General features: G+C 36.5%; 1 protein-coding gene across 2 annotated transcripts in view; it reads right to left on the bottom strand.

The window, feature by feature from the left end:
* epha2b (eph receptor A2 b) overlaps nt 1–16,174 on the bottom strand; it is a 47,120-nt gene extending 30,946 nt beyond the window's left edge. For both annotated transcript variants that reach the window (XR_012398531.1, XM_005162209.6), the window contains exons 1-3: nt 16,035–16,174; nt 15,348–15,415; nt 13,568–14,216 (exon numbers count right to left, since the gene is read on the bottom strand). Coding sequence is in view for 1 of the 2 variants with exons in the window: in XM_005162209.6 (XP_005162266.1) it covers nt 13,568–14,216; nt 15,348–15,415; nt 16,035–16,116 (799 nt within the window). In the remaining variant the exon portion in view is untranslated. The remainder of the gene's footprint in view (nt 1–13,567; nt 14,217–15,347; nt 15,416–16,034) is intronic.
* Between the last annotated feature and the right edge of the window lie 2,829 nt (nt 16,175–19,003).

The following is a 19,003-nucleotide window of genomic DNA, read 5'->3' on the forward strand; positions in this document are numbered from 1 at the left end:
ATAAAATAAATCAGTTATTCGAAATGAGTTATTAAAATTATTATGTTTAGAAATGTGTTGAAAAAAACTTCTCTCCGTTAAACAGAAATCGGGGGGGAAAAACTGAGTTTTTTCAATAATTAAGGGGGGCTAACAATTCTGACTTTAACTGTACATGTATTTTAGATGTATAAATAATTGTATTTATGATACATTTTAAAATTATATAAAATTTTAGATAAATATTTAAAATAACTTTTCTTTCATTTTAAACTTTTTTTTTGATAATTGTTGGTACATTTTAAAATTAATTAATTAAGAATTTTTTTTCAATTTTGCCTTATTTCATCTGAATTTTAAAACAAATATCTTGTCTTGACCCAAGAATTTTTGCATTACGATCATTAAATTTCTGTACCAGAATACTGTTAGAACATCAAATAGAGCTATTTAACTATCTTGTGAAAGTCTGTTTATATGCCAATATTAAATCACAGAAAAATAAAATAGAAACAATAGAAAAAAATAATACAACAACAACTTATCTGTTTTTGATGAAAGTATTTAAAAATATTTATTTTTATCAATCAATATTGTATGAATTCAGTTGTGGATAATATTTCTGTCTTTTAAAAGTTTTTTTTAATTAAAATTAATAATTTCTTAATTTCATATAAAATTTAAAAAATAATAATAATAATAAACCAACCAAGAAACAAAACCCTGAACTATATAAAGTAGAAAAACTATACTCTATTTTCTTATACTCCAACAATTTTTGGGTTTAATGTCCATTGTTTTTTTAAATGCATTCAGCTGTGTTCTAAAGCAGTGTTTTAAGTCAACATTTCACTTTGCAGAATCTATCAGGAATGTGGTTGAGCACGAGGGGCTTTGTCTTGGCGTTGTGGACACAACAGGAAGCAGGAAGCACAAGGCTGACTCGTAGCTTCCTTTCTACGGCAGCCAATCAAAGCATGAAAAGATGGACACAAGGCCAATATTGGACACGTTCTGGAAAGAAGAAATTGCTAGCAGAGAGGTCAGAGGCGAAAGACAACTTTTGGCTCTTGAGGAACGTCGATTGGTTTTATGTAATAAACTTCCCAGAAGAGACTTCCCAACAAAGATGCTTTCAGTCTCATCTCAATATGAAGCTATGTTTCATCCATCAAGTTATGTATTTTAGAAAGTCTTAGATCACATTTTTGATTTTACACACCAAAATCCATGTAAATACTGAAATTATTATGAGTATTTTAAAAAACGTATATCAGCTCAATTAAGTCAGATAAATGTTTAATCCAATTAAAAGATATGAGCATAAATTACATTCTAAAATATGCTGGGTTGTTGTAACCCAACACTGGATAAAATATGGACAAAACCAACCACTTGGAAGAAAAAGGTCATTTAAATGAAATACAAAAAAAAAACCACTGTTGGGTTTATACATATTTAAATCAAGTTTAACCAATTTAAACCAGTACAGTAAAAACAGTACTGTACAGTAAAATAGCATTACTGAATGAAATCCTTGATGTGAATCAAAACAATCGATTCATTTGATTTTGCCTCAACAGATTATGTGATTGAAGACTAACCACTGATCTGATCTCTTCTCATTGTGTCACAATCACCTGTGATGTAGTCCATACAGAACTACAAATCTGCCACCAAAGGAACTACAATTCTTGTCATGCACCACACACTCACACCTGTTCCGGTTCCTCTTTGATTACACACACACAGCTGGGAACTGCTCAAAGACTGATTACATGAACCACATATACGGCACACAAACACACAGGCTTCGCTGAGTCTTGTTGTCTTGTAACACTATGATGCATTCTCGTCTCATCTAGCCTAGCCATGTTTTAAACGCTTGCCTTGTTTTCTCGTTTTGATTTGTTGCCGTCTGTTAGTGATTATGATTCTAGATTATCTGTATGTATCTGTTTACCCCTGTTTTACCGTTGCCTGTCTGACTAATCTTATAAATAAACTGCACGTGGATCCTCAACCCTGATGTCCAGCACCGTTGTGTCACACACTGCATTTCAGATGTTTTAACAATTCTGTAAATACCCGAGTAAAAATAAGTCCTCAAAATGATTTTGTAAACTGTTTTACACAATAGTTTTTACAAACATCAGTCACGAGCTTCTAAACGCAAGATAACAGGCCAGAGTTTGTGACTGTGTAGGTTCTTTTCTGCAACTTATTTCCTATAGGACAAAAAAAGAATTAAAGTGAAACCATGATTTTTATGATCCAAATATTGCGCTGGTTATAGGAAATAGCGATTTTGATTCTCTTGTACACATTGGGATCGAATGTGGGTTTTATGCGCTAATGTTTTATGCACTAAGTAAATTTGCAACTTTGAATGGAAACTTATCTAATATCTGGCACAGAGAGCCCTGGCCATGCGAGCTTGTGAGTGACTGTTTGTTTATTGTGAGAGTATCTGGATCCTGCTCGCCGGTGACCTACAGAGGCCTGAGAGCCGTTTGCTTGAGTGGAGCGAAGACTGATGAGAGGCTGACGTTAATGGACGGATGTATGGATGGATGGGTCGACAGAGAACGGGAAGGAGGGCTGAATGAATGAGTGTTTACATGGCGGTGGGACAGCGCAAACCCCTCCAGGACAAGAGTTTGACAGGAGGGGGGTTTCAAATGAGAAAGAGGAAAGAAAAACAAAAGGGCCAGTCATTTAAACCTAGGCACGGAGGGGTTTACATGTAGCCCTAGGCAGAGTTGAGTTAAAGTGTGCTGCTCCGCCAGGTGTTGATGGCCAAGTAAAACAAACAGCAGAGCGGAGTGAGTGCGGACAGCGGCCAGGGGCTCCATTCACAGGGGAAGAGGTTAAATTCAGACTGAAAGCCACTGAAAAAATAAAACATGCACGCTGAACAAAATGAAGATTAAGATAGCATCGTGCAATTGTAAATATTACTTTTCTGCGGCTTACGATAAAGTGAAGACAACTCCACTTCATGGGCTGATAGTTCCAATTAATCTTCGTCATTTTTATTCATTAAAATAATCATTATTATTATTAATAATAATAACATTAAGTATGTATTAATAATACCTGATTATACATTACTAATGATATTTCTTTTTTCATTCCATGGTCTGTAATAACAGCTTAATATAAATGCACTTAAACATTAGTAGTAACCATAGTAACTTAGTGCAAGTGCCTTTATTGATTCTGTGTAATCTTGAGAACACCAACACACAGGAGCCGATGGAGATCTACCAATAAGCCAATGTGCTCAAATATATTTGCAAAGAGGTAGCTAAATGTGACATCGGAACTATTAGACATGCTTGTGTCATTTACAAGCACAATCTTTCCCACTTGGACGCTCTTCTCTCGTTCAGCGATTTACTGTTGATTCAAGGCAGAAAGATATAACATGTCAATACTTGAAGATAAATTGGCATCTTGATTTGGTAAAATAGATTTAACCTGTCTGTAATGTGGTAATGATCATGGAATAAGCAGGGTTATTAACAGCTTGCCATGTGTTAAATGATTTTAAAAGCCTCATGAACTTAAAACCCTTTAACTTTAATGATTAATAGACTAATTAACAAACAAGTTTTGGGGCACACAATAAAACAAGATTATACCAAGTCTAAAGTGACGCAATATTAGTCGTTTTTTATTTATCATACCAATATCAACATTTCTCATTCTGAAAATGTAGAAATTTCTGGAGATTGCAAATTATGTAGCCAGAAGTATGTATGGCTGCAATTTTTATCTTTAAAATGAACACTATGGGGTATGACACTGTTCTTTATGCGTTTTTGCGTGGAGGCCGTTGCCACTGTTACCAGTTTGTCCAGTAGCTCGCCATGTACCTCCGTGTACTTGTGACACAGAGAGGAGCTGACCAATGGGAATAGAGTGCGGCAAAGAATGGTTCCGGAAAACGCGTAAGACAAAAAAACAGCGGCCTCTGGTGGACTTACGTGAGAACAGCAAGTGTGAAAGGCACTTGCAGGAGAAAATTAAGATCTCAAAAAGTGTACACAGCGGCCTCTGGTGGATTTGCGAAAACAAAAACTGCAAAAAAATGTACCTCCTGGTATGTATTTGGTGCTCTCCAGAAATGTATATAGTGGTATGTTTTCAGAATGAGCCTGGGTTGACCATGACTAATATATAATATTTTAAATTTGCCTTTAAATAGTTTTTGGAATGATTTTTTAAATAGTTTTTTTTATATATTTTTTTGAATGAATGAATGTTGTTATTCCTAAATTCACAGGCATAATATCATTGATTGAAAGTAAAATAAAGAAACAAAATCCATCGGTTTTTGTCAGAGAGAAAATGGATGGTAATACTTCATTTTACAGTGCCCTTGTTACACGCACTTACTGTAGTAATAATAGTGAATTATGCATAATTACACGCATCTAACCTTAAATCAAACCTAACCCTATAATACATACATGTTAATTAATATTCCTCAGAACTTAAATGCAGGGAGTGACATAACCAACTTGACATTTCATTTATGCACGAGCAATCAAAATATTAACAGTTAAAGTACTTTTAGCATTGTCATGAACAGCCAAAATTTAGGTATTAGTTCATCCTCAAAAGTTTAGGATGACCATAATTTTGATGACCGGTTAATGTGCATATTTTAACAACACACCAGTATCGAGTTCCACTGAAAACATTCACCGCATCCATGAATGGTCACTGGAGTGGCTCTTATGGTCAGATGGGACAAAGCCAGATCTGTAGTGTGTGTTTGTTCATGTGTGTAGGGGGATGCAGTGGTAACATGAAGCCAGCGGGAGGTAATGCTCTCTAGGTGTGGTGAGAGCATTAGTGCTAAGGATTATCAGCCCAATGGAAGAGTTGTAAGAGAATTACATCTAGGCTTTACAATTCCACTCACTCTTTCATCTAGTCGTTAACAGACACAATAAATGCTCTAATCCCTCTCTTTTCACACTTTTCACTCATTCTAAAGCAAAGAGGGCAAGAGGAAGAGAAGATGACAGAGCACAAAAGGACCCAAATATTGAGACCCATCCAGGAGATTTGTTAATTAAGAAAAAGAGTTCACTAAGAAACTTAAAAACACTACAAACAACGCTGAATAGTGCCGCTGAATAGGCACTGCTAGAGATTTGGTTTGCTCTCATTCTCGCCCATCACCCATCAACCGAACTCTGGGATGGCCACAAGAAAAGAAAAGTTTGGTTTAGGCCAAAACCATAAACAAAATTCCTTAATGAATTTGAAATGAATAAGCGAATGAAGCCAGTGACTGAAAGCGACAATAGAAAGCCCTGAGCGGACGAGTTGGAGGGTCACCGAGGATTAGCAGGCCTCCGGTTTCCGCTATAGCTTGTCCTGTTTCAGGGGACGCAGAGCTGACACGGGGGCAGGAAACTGCTGATCTCACACACTCGCAGCACAATACACTCAGCACATGCACACAATCCCGAAGTTAACTCCTCTCAAAACTATATATTCCACCCCAACTATATCTCAGAGCTAAAAAAGAACATAATTATACGCACAAAAAATAGTAGAATGGCTTGAAACCGATTTTCTTTTCATTACTAAGGCGGAAAAATCCACACAATCCCTCCATCTGGTGACTCAGAGAACACCTCCTCCTACGTGGTCAACACATGGATTTCAAAGAAATTGAGTAATTGTGAGTTCTAGTGAGTTTCGCTGGTCATTATACTGAAATTAACTCAACAACCATGTCATCTACTGCAGTTTCTTTTGATGTTGGTACATGAGTTTGAAAGAGGATCAAAGAAGTCAAACAAACCTATTTGGAAGAGCTCATCATTATCTAAACTTGCCCGGGCAGATGGAATTGGAATGGAAAGAACCAGCAATGAATTGTTGCGGTTACCTGCTGGTAAAGTATGATTAAGAATCTCACAGGTGGAGATGGTTTCTGTGGCTTAATAGGTATAAGAGAGTGACATTTAAACACAAAAGAAGAGGACACAAGTATCACATAAAGATGAGAATAATTGGTGGAACACTGCTGTAATTTATTTTGTGCAAATTGTAAGTACCCCTATATTATAGGTTTTTGAAAATGACCTTCCATGCAGTGTGTAACACAGTTCTAAGTGAAGTGAAATATGCAGGTAAGGCTTAAATCTGAAAGTGCACCGTGTTTAAAGCTATTGAGTAATCTATAAAAAAGTCGACTCATAATGGTTTGAATGAATCACCGCAGTAACGAGTCTTGTAATGACTTCGATTTGGAACTCAAGCCCCGCTCATTTGTTGCGTGCGCAGACCCAAGAAAATTGAAACCCCCACCACAGCCACAGACACTGTAGTATCTTGTCGCAAAGACTCTGTTCTCTGAAGTTGAAGGAAAGTAAGTGTTATTTTCCCTACCCAAAGATGAGGCTGTGAAGAGTCAGTGGGGGAAATTTATTTTTGCAAAAATACCTCAGCATTATAGCCCCAGCCTTGTGCTGTGTTCCTGTCATTTTTCTGACAAGTGCTTCTGCTATCTACACTCTTACAACGGGGGATTTATCGGCTGTTTGTAAAATTAAGGATCAGAAAAGACTATTGATGTATGGAACTTTGTCAGAGCTTGACAGGAACTTTACAGTACACAGTTCATGGATCAGTGTCTTCCTCCATTTCACAAGTATAAGTATGTGTGATTAAAATGATTGTCTCCTTGATCTCTCTAGCTTACAAATTATGTGTTTAATTGTGTTTTGTTACTTGTAACCGCTTGTACTGTATCTGGGTAATATTCCCATATTGCGTCTAAAACCACGATGAAAACGTGACATGTGCCAGTTTGTTTATGGATTTGAATGCGTTTGTAAGCTCTCACGATCTTCTGCCATTTGTCATTGCAATGGTCGCTGTCAGCTGTTCCTGACACACGTGCGGCAATCAAATTTCAAAACTGTTCAGCTTGGCTGGTTCAGTAATATGCTGGTGTAAAACTGCATTGCATTGCACTCCTGCATTGGGCTCTCACATACACGCTGCACTCTGACTACTTCAAAACTGTTGATAAGCTGTGGTGGGCATTTTTTTCTGTTTCACGCTGAATGCAGTCAACCAATCAATATAGACTGGGTCATCAGAGCAATCAGCGCAGTTTAGGAACAAATGAATTGCTGAACGAATCATATGGGAATCGTTGGGATAATTCGATAAAAATAAATACATAAGACAAAAAAAGCGTTTTTTGACCTTGTATGCATATCAACCTGTTGCTGGAGACCCCAAAAAACAAAATATGACCCTTTTTAATGCATAATATTGGCTTTTTAAAGGGAGAGTTCACCCAAAAATGAAGATTTCCTTACAATTTGTGAATCCAAATCTTTATAAGGTGTATGTGAGTCCAACACTTTATACCTTGTTTTGCTTAACAACAAAAGACCAGTAGCCATTGACATCCATAGAGAGAAAACAATTGTTTGGAAGTCAATGGTTGCCGGTTTCCAAAATTATTCCAAATATCTTTTTTTGTGTTCATCACAAGAAAAAAAATTATGTTTTGAAGAAGGATATAAATGTGGTAAGAACTTTTGTGTGAACTATCCCTTTAAGCTTGCACAACTGCTTATATTTTATCTCTCATGCACACTCTTTAGATATCTGACTTTCAGATAATTACTGTATTCCCCTTCTGCGCAGTCACCCAAAGGCTTATGGTTTTCAAGAGCTCTGTGCACTTTCTCAAGAGAGGAATTCCAAAATTTCACAACCTTTTGACCGTACACGTACATGTATGCGAGTCAGAGCTAACGTTTATTTAAAATGTTTTCCGCACGTAAACTGGGGATGGTCTAAAAGCATCTATTTGTCTTTGGAAGACAGATGAGGATAAGCAAAGCTGTTTATTTACAAGACACTATTTGAAATCTCCCAGAAGAGCTTCAACAGTGTTTGCAGGGTCGTGTGAAAGTGGATGTTTAAACGTTCAATACATGTCACTTTACGAGACCTGCATTCAAGGCCAAAAATAACATATTGTCATCGGAACAGCCAACGAAGTAAATATAAACTATGTTTTCTTGGTTTAATTTGGGAAATCTCTAGGGATCACAATCAGTTTGGGAGAGGGTATGAAGGTGGGACAAACTAAGACCAAGAAAGAAAGTAAACAAGCAATAAAGAAATAAAGCAATCTAAAGCCGTGTTTATACTAATAGGTTTTAGTTTTAAAATGCATACATTTTGCTACGGTTACGCCATCCGTCCACACTACGCTGGAGTTTTCAAGCGCCGTAAATGGAGCTTTTAAAAACGCTGAAGAGGCTTTTCATTTTAAAACGCTGCTGCTCCGTGTCAGTGTGGATGGGGGAAAACTTAGACATCTGAAAACGGAGACGGGCTGCAGACATTCACCTATCTGATGGGGGCTTTTTCTCAATATTAAGTAGCCTAAACAAAGTTCAGTCTTGCATCCTCTCCTTGTAAGTTCAGACTACGCAAGTTTGATATGAAAAAAAAAACTCCCAAGGACATGGGTAAATCTTGAGAGAGAACAGTGTACTTTATAACCTCATTCGCATCACCCTGGCTGCATTGTTTCACTATCTTAACAATAAAATGAAAACATGATATGAGGAACTGCCTGTTTTCATTTTGATATAGTATAGTATAATATTTGATATTAACAGACACCAAAAACGTTGAGGCGTCGTGTAGCTACATATTTATATGAGCTTCATCTTCACTGTATGCATATTTATAACAAAACAGAGCTTATAACATAACTGCTGCCTTTCATTTTCATTGAAAATAAAAAACATACCCTCTCTTTTGCTGAATATCAGTTTTAATAATCACTAATGGCCTTTATTAAAGTATAACATACAATTAATGAATACTTTATAGGAAATAAATGCAAGCGCTCAGTCAAATATGCAGAATCAGAGTACATGGTTACATAAATCAATATATTAACTTATCTTTGCGCTCAGCTCACGTTACCTGAGAACAAGTAATAGATTCAAAAGACCAAAGTCGGGGAATATGTCATTAGATATAGACAAGAAGATGAATTAAATATCATGTTTAACAAATATAGTGAGATTAGATCAAGCGGTAGATCCTTAAAGAACAGTGCAACGTGCACAGTTCTTAACTGGGCCTAAAAGAAATATCTTTCATTTAATGGGCCCAAAATAAAGATGCAGAATTAAAATGAAGGATAACAAGCAAAAGGGAAAGGAGTAAAAGCAGGGATGCATTCAAAAGAGAAAGAGCCAAAAGGCAAGAAAAAAAAACAGCAAGTAAGGAGCAAAACTAATTAAGAAATATGGCAAGAAAGATGGAAGCTATCAAAAAAATGATTCCAAAAGAAAACAATCAAGTAGCGAAGGGTCAAATAAGCAAAAATAAACAAAACAAGCGAGAAAGAAAGTGGCAAAAAGGAAAGGCAAAAAAATACTAACAAGAAAGAGTCAAAAAAGATTATCAAGAAATGCAAACATACAAGAAAACAAGAAAGAAAGAGGCAAAAAGACGAGCAAGCAAACAGGAAATAGCCAAAAAAGCAAGACTTACAAAAGAAAGCAACATAAAAAAAAGAAAGCAAAAAAAAGAAAAGACCAGAGTAACAGGATAGGAAGAAGATCCATCCAAAACCAGTACTTATGGCTCTTAAGGACACACACCCAAGTCAATTACTACCCAGCCAGTCACTCACCACACATTATATACACACAACTCCAACTTGGTCACACATAGCTCTCAGCTTTAGCTTGTTCTAGTGCAAGAAAAGTTTTGTTTACAGTAATGCACAAGGCTTCCTCTCAAAAAAAAAAAAAAAAAAGTTAAGACTATTCTGCTTCAACGTTTTTCCTACAGATCAACAATATGGAAGCCAGTGGCCATTTGAAGCATTCCAGAAACTATAGCTATCCAACTCTGGTATACTGCGAGTGACAGGGTGTGGGCATGAATTCCTAGTGCAATCTAGTATAGGTCAGGCAGCACGTCTTTGTGTGGTCAGCAAAGGTATGCGCTCTTTTATTCGTTATGACTGAGAAAGGGTGTGTTTTATTAGTGAAACACAGTGTAAACGTCAATACTGATTAAACCGCAAAGCAGCGTGCATGTCAAATTTCTACATTTTAAAGAAGTCTCACCACCAAAGGACAACTTACCATCCTTTTTCTTTTTTTTCTTTCTTTTTTTGGAAAACGAAAGGTTTGACCCCACCTACGCATTTACCCATAGTTCCCTGATCTGGCTATTCGACAATGATTGCCTTTAATCAACAGTACATCCATCAACATGAGTCAGCTCTGGCCTGGAGCTCTCCACAGGGAATTCCTCAGGCCGGCAGTAGTTTGGAAGGTTCCTTAATAAAGCTAGCAGGAATGCATCATTGGAGTGAAAGAGGCGCTGGTGGGGGGGTCTGAAGAGGGGGGCCTGTCTCTGAACACAGCGCTACATTGTTCTGCTACCTTTGCATTCCATTCTCCACCTTTACACTACAGTCTCCTCCCTCTCCAAAGTCTGACACTTTATCTTTTCCCCTTCTAAACCATGCACACACACCTGTTCCCACAATCCCAAGTCCATAAAACAAGGAATGTGTGTGAACCAAAAATATGCATGTGCTTGAGCTTGAGAATGGTGATGTGTAACCGCTACAATTAAAAAAGTCATAATCCAGTTGCCCTATTTGAGACTGTGCTATCATTCTCTTGCTTGTTTTTTTTTCTCCACCTGTCACTGCATGTGGCTGAATTGTGGAAATATGTTAAAGTGTTGAAGTTAGAGGACGTTTAAAACTGAATTATTCTTAGCAAGTCCTAGCATGCTGGTGCTCTCATTTCTGCAGTCACAAAGAATTTATTTGGACTGTCACTTGGTGGATCTCGCTCGCTCTGGGGTGGCAGAGACAAAAACACAAGAGGGTGAATATAAAAAAAAAACAGTTGGTGACAGTGACATGTGGATAATAAAAAGAGAAATTGTCACATCCTCAAAGCCAGATTTACCTGGCTTTGAAACGTTCTGCCTAAAGCACAATAGGTTTGCATCAGTCGTTGGCGTCTGAACTTGTGTTTCAAAGAATGCTGGGGTCATGGGAGTCAAATGCACAGTGAATAAAGCAAACAGGTTTTGAAGCACTTGAAAGTTTAAGATTAACAGAATGAGCAAAACGGCAGGTGGTGAGCAACTTCAAATATGCTAAATAAACTGCATGACAAGTGAAGAATGCAGAAGGACTAGTTAAAAAAATTGTCAATAAAAAATAGTAAAGCATTAATGTATGGTGTGGATGCAGATAGGTAACTCAATATGTGAACTATAGAGAAAGAAAAATTAAGCAGTGTTGGGGTAACTCATTACAAGCAACGCAAGATACATAATAATATTACTTTTATAAGTAACAAGTAAAGTAAAGGCTGATTTATACTTCTGTATCAAACGCCGGTATATGCTACGGCCCTTCGCCGTGGCCGCTGGCGTTGCTGACGTGCACCTCTCAAAAAATGTAACTACACGTCGCAAAGACGCGTAGCGCAAGCTCTGTGATTGGTCGGCTTGGTAGCGCTGATGAGTCTGGGCGGGACAGAGAGCCGCGCGAATGGTGCAAGCTTGATGCAGCGTTTGTTTACAAGTGTGGAGTCTCGTGAAGGAGCTCTGGATGGAAAGTTTTGTTTTGTGTTAACCTCATAGTTAAAGTTGTTGCTCGTCTGCCAGTTCTTGCCTCAAAATGAGTGAGTTTGAGCCACTTGTACATTCAGGAAGTGTTCAGGAAAAGCAAAACATCAGCAAAGAAACTCGACACAGATGAGCATTTACACCTCAATGCCAACTAGCGTTTTGGAAGTGAAATGCAGACCAACAGAGACAGCGCGCAGAAGTATAAATGCACAGCTACGTGCGTTGCATGCGCCGTGGGTTACGCCGGTCACTTGACGCAGAAGTATAAACCCGGCATAACGCATTGCTTTAAAAAAAGAAGTAATTATATTTGAGTTACTTTTTAGAAAATGTAATGAGAGTTACTTTTTAGTTTAATTAATTAGCAATTAGTAATTAATTAATTAATTAATTTTTTGTTCAATTAAATAGCTTTTAAAAAATAAATTGCTTAATTCAAACTAAAGTAGTCACAATGAATCACGCAGTCAATGAGAGAATGTGTTCATTATTTTGCAAGCATTTAGGAAAAATAAAAGGGGATTGTCTCAATGCACAGTGATTTTACTTCAGACAAATAATGCAAAAGTAGCAAACACATTGCTTTAAACTTTCAATAATCTGTATTAGGGCTGTGCGATTAATTAACATCGAATCACAATCGCAACTTAAAACGTTGCGATTAGCTAAGCGCAAGAGGCTGTGATATGAAATATATATGTATTATTTAATTTTCCCCGCCCAGATTAAATGTGTGACTGCCGTCTGTGTGTGATAGTCTTGCTAGTCAATTGGGTGAGCACACTTTGTTCTGCCCAACCAGATTTGCTTAACCGAACTATGCGGAACGGCCACAATAAAACAAAAAAAAGGAAAGCTCCGACAATTGGAATAATGGCGTCTGCTACTTCAGAAGCATTAATAGACAAATTAATATCAAAGAAACATATGGCATCGGTAATACGGGAATATTTTGGTTACTGTAAGTCACAGACACCAAACAAATACAGGTAATTTTTAAGAGCTGTTGCAGAATTGTTGCCACTGCTTACAGATTATTGAGCTGAAGCTTTACAACAAAGTTAAATCGCAATCACAATATCTGTCCAAAAAAAAAAAAAAAATCACAATAAGATATTTTCCCCAAATCACACAACCCTAATCTGTAAATACAGCATGTATAGCTCTGGTATCAGAAAGTTCTCAGTTAACATTATGAAAAATATTTTTTGATGTGTTTTTTTTAAGGTAAATGAAGGTTTTTGGCTATACAGTGCATTGCTAATTGCAGAATTCCTCTATTAATTTTTTTTTAAAAAAAGCTCTGAAAGAGATCAAGCGTTAACCAGGTATAATAAATAGTAACGCAAAAGTAACTCAAAAGTTACGCAACACATTATTTACCTAAAAAAGTAACTAAGTAACACAACTAGTTGCTTTTTTGGGGAGTAACTCAATGTTGTAATGCATTATTTTCAACAGTAACTTTCCCAAATACTGAAATTAAGTATGGTACTAAAGTATAATTACAGTGAATAAAAACAACAATGGGGAGATATACACACACACACACACACACACACACACACACACACACACATATATATATATATATATATATATATATATATATATATATATATATATATATATATATATATATATATATACACACATTTCTTTTATAGACAGAAAACAAATCACAAGCATGCATGGTAAAGATAGATAAAATCCACAATAGTATAAATCATTTCTGTAACATAATAGAAAAATTCACCTAATTATATAATTCGAAATGCTAATCACAATCCATGTGAAATTCTAGTCAATACTCCTGACCCAGACCCGAAATCTTAAGTGACAACAGCTGTTGCTGGCCTTGATCTGTGAAAAGCAAACAAAGAAATGTATGTCTCACCTTGGCAAGTATCTTCAAGGGCTTCGAACCCGGATTCGCACTGGCATTGGCTCATAGGTACGACCCATTCCCCATCCGTGGTGCAATAAATGCGAGGTTGGCCCTCACTGATAGCATTTTTGACACAACTTCCAGCCACCTCCCGCAATGCTTGATTCTCGCCCCCTGCCACTGTCTCAGGGAATGCTGCCAAGCTCTGCACTGTTGCAGGACATGTTTTATAGTAAACCCTGACAGAGTAGATGGCTACGCAGGCTCCAATGTCCTGGAAGCCCAGGTAGAAGCCCTTACGTGAAAGATTATCCACCACTTTAGTCTCAGTGTTCATCTTCATCTTTCCACGGTCGGATATTTCATCTGGAGCAATGGTGGCCACCTTTCGGAACAGGCCTTTGCGGAAAGCAGTGCCAATGTCCGCATCAGCCTCGGAGGTGTACAAGTTAAAGGTCTCCTTGCAGTTAAGCGGGACTGCTTCGAAAGTGTTGCAGTCGCGGACATTGAATTGCAGCTCCACAAAGACCCGAGATGCAGCAGGGTTGCGCTGGATAAATGTAGTACGGAGCCAGTTGTCTTGTTCTCCTTTCTCCACGTTACATACATAATAGTTATACAACAGAGAGCCATTCACAGCCTGCTGGCCTATCTCCCACTGCAATGTGAAATAAAAAAATGGATGTTAGCAATAAAGTCAAAACCAAGATTGTGGAAAAAAAAAAGAAATCAAAGAAAAGATGCCAACGAATGCTGAGGACGAAAATGTCCTGACCGTGGAATTTTAAGTAGTAGTGAGGATGCTGGTCAATTACCCACCAACTTCTGGCAAGAAACAATACAGCAGTCTTTCTACACCATGACTGATGTAATATGCTGTAACATATCTGTTCACATGCAGTGTGCATGTGTGTTTTAGCTCTGATTTCATGTGCCACTGTGATATTAATTACAGGAGAGGTGCATTGTTTTCATATTGTGTGGCATGGCAGTAAAATGAATGCTTCCATATAAAAGGAACTTTGTGGTTTAAAGCATTTCATACATTCGAAAGATGTTGAACTCTTTAAATAAACAGCAGCTCATTAAGAGTGCAATTAACTTTCTATAAAGTTGAACATGCTGACACCTTGTTCAAATTCTTAATTTCTCAGCTTTTTCCATGACAGTGGAAGGGAAAATGCATTAAATTTAACGACCTTGTGTGCATTTGTTTTTTTTCCACAGTTTTCAAATTCTGTTATAAACTGGTCATGCACAGGAAGAAGACATAACAAGTCTGTACATGCCATCTCAGATCATTCCAGTAACACTTTTAGAACAGCGTTTTGAAATACACTAGTTAATTTAGGTTTGTCAACCAGATATCAGTTTCAAAACCCAGACTATCCTAAAATGGTATATGCAATACAAATTTAATTTAAACTAGGACCAGCTATAACCTAAACCAGCTATGTTCTACTAAAGCAAATCCTTTTGATTTCAAAACCCATTACTTTTCTAAATTCTAGTTAACATTATAGCTTCAACTCACGTCACACAAAGCACCATATGCGCCAAACTTTAAAAGTTAATTACACCCTCAGTTTTACAGACACTAAAACAGGGCTTTAAATTCGCACGAGACTACAAGTGTTCAGCAGTCAAGAAACTACCAGCAATCCTTTAATCGTCCCCAGGAATGTTTTGAGTCAAATACAAGAGCTAAAAGTCTTTTCATTTGCAAATGAAGTGAAACAATCGAAAAGAAATGCATGCAACAGTACTCGTACATAAGAAGTGAACTCACCCCATCCTTAACAGGCGATGTCAACCAACCCAACTCAGCTCCCGATGCCACCATATCCAATAACACCTCTGTGACAATAACGCAAAATTTGCATTTATGACATGTTTCTTAAAAATAGAGAGCAATTTATAAAGCTATATTAACTAGATTACACACAAAATACACATGGTTCATACAAAACAATAAATTAGTAAATGTAAGCTATGTTACTACTGATAATAAAACATTCCGTCAGTCATAATAAAAAAGCAAACGTCCCGTGTTGCAAAGTCGCCAGGTTAATTATTTGTAGTAGCTAGGGAAATTGCGCACTTCGCTTACTAGAAATTAGCTTTTTTACTTGATTTAAATTCTAAAGGTCTTGTTTTAATTAATTGAGAGAATTTAGCCAATTTTAATTTGTATAATGTGTTTAGTAAACATTTTTGACAATTTCAACATTTATAAAAAGTAGGCTGGTACAAATTAAAATCCCCAATTAATCGCACCGGTTAGACTACGTTCAAACTCGTTAACATTTAAAACACTTAACATTTGTACTCACAAAAATGTATTTAATAACAACATGAGAATTAGACATCGTTTGCGCATTTGTGTTTTCTTTAAATAGCCTAGTCTAAACCATGTGAGTCAACCTGAGTGAGAAAGTTTTAGAAAGTCTCTCAGAGTATAAACCGTACCACCTACCTTCCTTTTTCTGAAGAGAAATAAATACAAAGTTCATAAATACATTGACAAATAATACACGCTTAATCCGTCTGTAATCCATGTTGTGCTCGGAGTGGACAGTGATGTTTGCTGCTCCACGCTCAATCCAGTTGCTGTTCAATCCAGTTGCGCTCTCGACAGCCTCATTGAGAAGCGCGGCGCGTCATCAACCCCGCCCCTCGGAATGTGATCGATGTCTTTATAGGAAGGAGGGGTGGCTGCCTGGCTGTGGGCATTCACATGTATGAGGTTTGTCCCAGGACCCCGCCTCTGACCTTCCTTTCAGCCTGGGACTTACCTGTGAAATTTAGTGGAACAAAAGTGTAAATTTTTTTAAGCGTCAAATAACCAAATAACCACTTGAACAAGGATTTTGCAGTGTTGTATGTATCTTCGTTATCTCAGTTTTATCAATTTAAATATTTTGAGTAAGTATTTAATATTAAATTTAATAAATAACTAAATAATAATAATAATAATAATAATAATAGAAATAATAATAATAAACAAATTCCAAAATATGTAAATGTATGTTTTATTTAATTTTTTACAATTATTTTATTTATGAATTTTATGGCAAATTACAGAAAAAAGACAAAAACAAGTTTAGATAGTATCAATTCAAGCGAATACAATGAAATAAAATAGGGGGAAAAAACTTTCTAACAAATAAAAAGATAAATCATAATGTGGCTTAACAAAAGCTACAATTGTACAACAAATAAATAAATGAATGAATGAATGAATGAATAATTGAATGAATGAATAAAACATGTTCTTGGATAGATTTCCTAAATGGGTCCCAAATTTTCTTAAACTGGTTAGATGAACCTCTAAACCAGAGATGCCCAAAGAAGGTGCATGGGCCAGGGTTAGCCCATTTTAACCTTTAATTTGACCTACCATCCCATTTGAGAGGATAGTGAGTATGATGGAGCAGATTGAGGTGAATGCCTTTAACACAGAGATCATCATTTCTAATTTGACATAACCTTTTTTCTTTGTTTTATTGCTGAGCTACAAAAAAGCAAACTGAATTTAAATGTTTCCATTAAATGTAAATGAATCAGATATTTTTTAATGTAATAATTTTCACTCGATAGATAGAGGATGCAGAGTACATCAGAAAGGAAATCAAGGCAAAAAGCTAGTGTAATTCGGGTATAAATAAGATTTTTATGTTTTTACTGTAATACGTTTATTATAAAATCTAATAAAAATACTGTATTAGTTAATAAAAAGCAATGTTTTGTAGTTATTTTTAAATAAAAATGAAATATTATATTAAATAAATATTAAATAAATTAAAAAATTGCCCATGGTAAATTACCCCACCTATATTAACCTTCAAGCCACTAGCCTCAATCAAGTTTGGTTTTTGGCCCTTCATAAGAAAAATTTTGGGCACCCCTGCTCTAGACAGTCTAATTTTTTTCCAACTTAAGGAAAAAGGGGACATCACAGATTCACTGTGTTGGGGAAAAATGTGTAAATTTAATTTTATAAAACAAGTTATTCTAGAACTTAAAGCTGATTGTTGAAAAGCTGTATTTTATTTGGAATAAAGCAATGACTGGAATGACTGGGAATAGTGGTTGAAACATAAAGAACATAAAAAGTAAACTGTAGCCTAATTGTTACAGAAATGGCAACCTAATTTATTTGGCGCTGTTGTTATGCATGTTGAATTTCTTACATCATTATAATTTTAGGTGGTTTATTCTGCTGTGGCGACGCCGACGTCTGATAAATAAAGGAACTAAGCTAAAGAAAATGAATGAGTATTATTATTTTATTTTTCTTTGCATTATTCTATGTCTTGAGATGTGTGTATATAAATATGTCATGAATGTACAATGTATTATTATGTGTACAGTATACAGCAAACATTTGATATGCCTATGTACAATATCTTATTGATTGTTGTTAATATTGTTTATTTATCTGAATTGTTAGAATTGTACATTACTATTAAACAAAGTTAAAATACTAATTTATAATAAAAATGCTAAGGCCACTTTATTAACAATCAATACAGTGAAAACACTCCCACGTATTCATGTATTTAGGAAAAAACTGTTGCTATTTAATTGAATATGATTGCCAGTACAGTGTCATCAACCTTTAATTTTGAGACTACACCCTTTTCCCGGAGAGATAATCAGATGTGTGTGTGTGTGTGTGTGTGTGTGTGTGTGTGTGTGTGTGTGTGTGTGTGTGTGTGTGTGTGCGTGTGAGAAAATATCATATAACGTGTTTAAAAACTAAATGACACAGTACATGAGAAACTCTGTGTTTTATTTGAATATCATCAGATGAAGCAGGGCTCACACTACATCAGCTTTTGTTCAGGACCTGTGTTTTTGTGAGGTTCTTCCCAGATTATCTGGTAATGTGAGGCTTTTGTAAATTGAATCTTAAACCTCACCGCAATCATCATGAAAACACATTAGGATCATATTTAAAATGTAATTAAGTCAGGAAGGTCAGTACGTGTCAATTGGATAGGGGAGATAAAGAAACCACATAGACATTTATGTCAAACTCTAGACATGTTGATGTGTTCACACACACACACACACACACACACACACACACACACACACACACGAAAATCAAATTTCTGAAAAAATAGGATATAACCGTTCAGAGATGAGGATGTATATTATTTATACTGTACATTACAGGTTTTAGGCACGGTGGCGCAGTGGGTAGCACAGTCACCTCACAGCAAGAAGGTTGCTGGCTCGAGTCCCGGCTGGGTCAGCTGGCATTTCTGTGTGGAGTTTGCATGTTCTCCCCATGCCGCATGGGTTTCCTCCGGGTGCTTCGGTTTCCCCCAAGACATGTGGTACAGGTGTACGAGTGAGTTTGAGTGTGAATGGGTGTTTTCCAGTGTTGGGTTGCAGCTGGTTGGGCATCCGCTACATAAAACATATGCTGGATAA

This window comes from Danio rerio, chromosome 23, assembly GCF_049306965.1.
Source record: "Danio rerio strain Tuebingen ecotype United States chromosome 23, GRCz12tu, whole genome shotgun sequence".
Taxonomy (NCBI): Eukaryota; Metazoa; Chordata; class Actinopteri; order Cypriniformes; family Danionidae; genus Danio; species Danio rerio.